At 47.6% G+C, this 5,046-nt stretch overlaps 1 gene segment (V, D, J or C); it reads right to left on the minus strand.

The window, feature by feature from the left end:
* Positions 1 to 2,006: 2,006 nt before the first annotated feature.
* Positions 2,007 to 2,910, minus strand: LOC119050714 (immunoglobulin lambda variable 5-45-like). The segment is given in 2 exon segments: positions 2,007 to 2,708; positions 2,826 to 2,910. Coding segments are annotated over 2 exon segments (546 nt in total).
* Positions 2,911 to 5,046: the final 2,136 nt, after the last annotated feature.

A 5,046-nucleotide genomic window follows, 5' to 3' on the forward strand; every position in this document is an offset into this window, starting at 1 on the left:
ACCCTCTGCCAGGGGAGGGGCTGTCCATGCAAATGTGTGTCCACCCAGGGACTGCCCAGCCCCTCCCTGAGCCCTGGTGCTGGAGCTCAGCTCACACCCCAGACAGAGGGGGGTGGAGTTTGGTTTCACCCTTTGGGAGAACCAGGGGGAGGGGGGAAGCGCCTGCTCAGACCACACTAAGGTCCCTGTGTTGGAAGCTCTACGAGGTCAGAGTAAGAACAACTGCTGAGTCCCCATCTGGAAGCACAAACCACACACTCTGAGACCCAAGCTCCACTGAGTAAATAAATGGTCCTCAGTGAGCAGCTGAGAGGGGGGCTCAGGACAGTTGTACAGCCTCTCTTCCTGGTCATAGGGCACATACCTCCCCATGCCCCAAAGTCCTGGGACTCCAGCTGGTTCCTGCTTCTTACCAGGTCGCTCTTTCTAGTCACACACCCGTGCTCTGATGCCTAAAAATGGGCTAACGTATGATGCAGATCATCCACTTCTGGGATTTATCTGAAGCAAGGAAAACACTACGTCAAAAAGATACATGCAGCCCATGTCCAAGGAGCTTTGAATTAAAACAAAGCCAATAACACAAAACAAAAAATGAAAAAGACTCACCACCAAACCAAACCAAACAAACTAACAAACAAATGAAAACCTCACAGACACAGAGAATGGGTTGGTGTTTGCAGAGGCTGGGAGTGGGAGTGGGGGAACCGGGCACAGGAAGCCAGCAGGAGTGAACTCCCAGTTGGAAAAGGGAAGACAGTGAGCAATGGGGACCTGACCGCGTGTGTGGTTGGGTCCGTCCTTTTTCCAAATCACCTGCAGTGAATGACTGTCTTTAGGTGCCCAGGAAGGGAACCAGTGTGTCTAATTCTCTACTGACAAAGGGTTTTCAAATACCATGGAGAGCTCATACATGTCTATGCCAAGGAAGTTCAGAGAAGGAGGAAAATGCAACATATGCAAACATACGGATGATAATGTAAATGTCTACTGATGTAGAATCCACTGTTTCACAGTAAGGTGGCCTATTCCATGGTTGGGCAACTGATTCTTTTTTCTGGATTATAGCAGTGTATCCTTTATTAACAAAAGTTTGTATGTGTAAATTAGATAAATAAAGGGGTTTACCTGCCTTATAGAAATTCTCAGGGCATTGAAAACATCAATCGAGTGTTAAATACACAATTGAAACACACCTAATATATTAGAAATTCCCGTGATTATCTTGTAAATTATGGAGACATTTTTTCTTTTTTACAATTAGAATTCCCAAACCTAGAAAATAGGTTACAACCCAAGACGGTCTATTTCACGGCTCAGGGACACTGCACATGTGGTTCAGAGAGGCAGCGATTTTGGAATACAGATGCTAAGTAGGCAAATTTATTAATAGATTCAAGTAAAATATTACTAAACATATACCTCTGAAGAGCACACTACAAATAACCACCATACTATTGAAATCTGTGAGGAACTTAAAAGTGTGGTTCAATGGGCCACTTTGTACTCTTTAAACTGTGACCCTGTGGCTGAGCCTACACATTCTTCCATGTCTCAGCACCGATGACATCTGATGGGCGAGGCCCTTCTGAATTCTCTCTGCTTCCAGGCCAGGCTGTCTCTGCTTTATAAATGCCATACATTTCTTATGAGGTAATTGAAATATCTAAATAACAAAATATGAATTCAAGGTTCTTTTAGTTCACAGGCAGGAATATTAGTACATGGGAACTATCTGCTGATTTTCAGTCAGAATTGGTGGCGTGAATCAGAGTAGGACACAGGACTTAATAATACAGACAGAGAGGTGTCACTGCATGCCAGTGTCAGTGAGAGAAATGGAGAATCAGAGTCAGGCGCGACCAGGGCGGCCGTCACTGCAGGCACCACTGAGGTCCTTCCCAAAGAGCTCACTAGAGGGCACAAGCCAAGAAGCAGTCAGACGTGGATTTATTTGTTGAAAAAGCAGGTGCTGCTTCTCTCTCAAATCAGGGGGAAGTAAGAAGCAGTTTTTATAAGCAGCACCAGGGATGGAGGAATGGGGTTTATTTAGAGTCATATGGAATATTAAGTGTCACAGTGAAATTGAAAAGTACACAAAAATATTTTTATCGATGTTTTCTTTTACTGCAGATGCGTAGGTACTAGCATATATCAGTGTCACCGTGACCACTGTGTGTTCAGTTTGGCCTCCGTGTCCCTGAGACTCTAGAAGTGGGATGGAAAACTGGGAGTAGACCCATCATAAACCAGACGGTACCTCCGAGTATATTTATATACACACAAATTATGTTCGTGCATACAAAAAATGTTAAATTGTCTTGAAAGAAAACTCTGGTAGGCTAAGGTTTTTGTCCCACTTCCCCATGTGTGTGAGTCACTGTGAGGAGCACTACTGTGCCAGATCCCACAGTAATAGTCGACCTCGTCCTCAGGCTGCAGCCCAGAGATGGTCAGGAGCCCTGCATTGGCCGAGGTGTCTTTGGATCCAGAGAAGCGGCTGGGGACCCCGGAGCCCTGGCCCTTGTCTGAGTCTGATTTATACCACAAGAGGAACTTGGGAGGGCTCCCTGGCTTCTGCTGGTACCAGTTGATGTAGTAGCTGCCAACATTGATGTCACTCCTGAGGGTGCAGGTGAGTCTGACTGTGGCTCCAGGAGATGCAGAGAGGGAGGGCGGCTGAGTCAGCACAGCCTGGGAGAGGGAACCTGCAGACACAAACATTCATGGTTATTTTGGATGAGAAACAGAAAAATTCTCTAAAAATTCTGAGTCAGCGGGGAGTAACCTTAGCAGCTCCCTGTGTCCCTGAGGCCTGTCCCTACCTGTGCAGTGAGAGAGGAGCACGAGGAGGAGAGGGGTCCAGGCCATGGTGCACACAGCCCCTCAGCCCACAGTGGGGCTGGGCTGCCCAGGCCTCCTTTTCTTCCCCACCCCCTGCCAGGGGAGGGGCTGCGTATGCAAATGTGTGTCCATCCAGGGGCTGCCCAGCCCCTCCCTGAGCCCTGGTGCTGGAGCTCAGCTCACACCCAGACTGAGGGTGTGAAGGGTTTGCTTTACCCATTGAGTGAGCCCTGCAGGGGAAGTACTTGCTGAGAAAACACAAGTTCCCAGCTTGGGGACCATATAAAACCAGAGAGGTCCCAGTGGTGAAGTCCCCATCTGTGAACACAGGGCCCAGCCCCCATTCCCAGGTTCCTGTTAGTGAATGGTCCTTCCTGAGCAACTGAGTAGGCCCAACAGGGCAGCCCAACAGGGCAGCCCCACAGTGCCCCCTAATGGTCACAAGGTACACATGTCTTTCTGGACCAAAACCCTGAGAGCCCAGCTGGTTTCTGCAGCTCAGCAGGTCACTGACTCTATTCACACATCCAGGGTCTGGTTCCCAGATACCATGATGCTGATACACTGTACTGGTTAGTGGTGCATCTCACTCCCAGGAATCCACAACTGTGGGAGGGGCAAACTTGTACCTAAATGACAAATTAATTTGGTTTCTCACCCCCCCCCAGTTTGATATTGCAAAAGTAAATGTACAGTGACCTTGATGTCCAGTGTCAAAGATGAGGGGACCACTCGTCTGATTTGAAGGCTCATAAGGGCTGCGCAGAGAACCTGGCAGGAGCACACACAGGGTCCGGTGCAGAGGAATAACCAACAAACGGCTCAGTCACGTGATGCAGGTACAGTTTCCATAGATCTGATGTGACTAAGTGATGGGCAACAGTAATGGCTTTCGAAGGCTTCACACTCACCATCGGAAAGTGGAGCGTGCTACCCATTTCAGAGTTGCCTCCCTACCTCAGTTTGTGGAGTTTGTGTGCCTGTGTCACATGTTTCTTGTTGGGGTTTTGTGATAGGTGACCTAACATCTGTTTATATCTTAAACAAATTTCTACCCACCTGTGTTCTCTTACTGATTGTCTGATTTTTGTAGCAAGATAAATGTGAAATTGAAGTTTTCTTTTTAAATTTGAACTATGGTGTTTTTCAGTTCTTTAATTTCCATCGGGTTTGTTTTCATGACTTTATTTCAATTCTAAATTTTTCTCTTTACCCATTTGAAACGAGCAGGCTTATGACCGCTCATCAAATGGATGTTGGGATTGCTCTCAAAAAATCCCAGTCACAACATTTCCTCATCTAAGTCACCTCAGTGTTAGCAGGAATAGATTTTCTTTGCATTCATGCTTTGTTTTTTTGTGTATTTTTAACATGACAAGCAATATATTTACACTGGATTTGTGACTTTGTGGATTAGACTAGGAGGAGCTTAGCAGAAAGAGAGTAAGGCTTGGACCTCACTCCTGCCTGTACCCCACCTACCCACACTGGGCAGGGGCTCCTTGTCCCCCAGGGTCCTCACTGTGCTGCAGGAGTCCCCACACCTGACTCCTTCCTCTAAAGAGATGACCTCCTCTGCATGAGGTCTTCCTCCTGCTCCCCCTACCATTTAGATAATTATGTTGGTGGGACCATATAGGTGCCTGAGCCCTCAGAGTGAACGTGTCCTCCACTCAGAGAAAGGACGGGCGGAGGGAATGAAGACCCCGGCGCACCTGCTTTTTCAGGGTGACCGGCTCCTCTCTTCCCCCTCATACTTTTTTTCCCACATGTTGTCCCAGTGCCATAAACCTCTTCAATGGTCCCATCACCTGAGATGGGGCCTGGGTCCACTTACAGCAAATCACAGGGGACGTCTGCAGAAAGAGACCGGAATCATTCAGAAGTGAGATCTGGCTTCTTCTTGTTCGGCCCCCTGATAGCATCCACATGAGACGGTCACAGCACTTCCCTCCCAGGACGCAGCCAGGTCCCCACAGCCATGGACGTGTGACTCCTATGCAATACAGTGAGCTGATGTGCCCTGTGACTTATTCAGAGGAGGTGTCAGGCCATCACAGGAAGATAATATGCACTTGTAAACTCAGTGAGAGTGGACTGTGACTGGATAAAAAAGTAACTATGTGTACACCCACACACATAACCCAAGAATTTATTAGATTAAGTTTCTAAGGGCATAATTGTGTTAACATTCGGTACGTG

This window comes from Artibeus jamaicensis, unplaced genomic scaffold (assembly GCF_021234435.1).
Source record: "Artibeus jamaicensis isolate MK-2021 breed Jamaican fruit bat unplaced genomic scaffold, CSHL_Jam_final contig_1255, whole genome shotgun sequence".
Taxonomy (NCBI): Eukaryota; Metazoa; Chordata; class Mammalia; order Chiroptera; family Phyllostomidae; genus Artibeus; species Artibeus jamaicensis.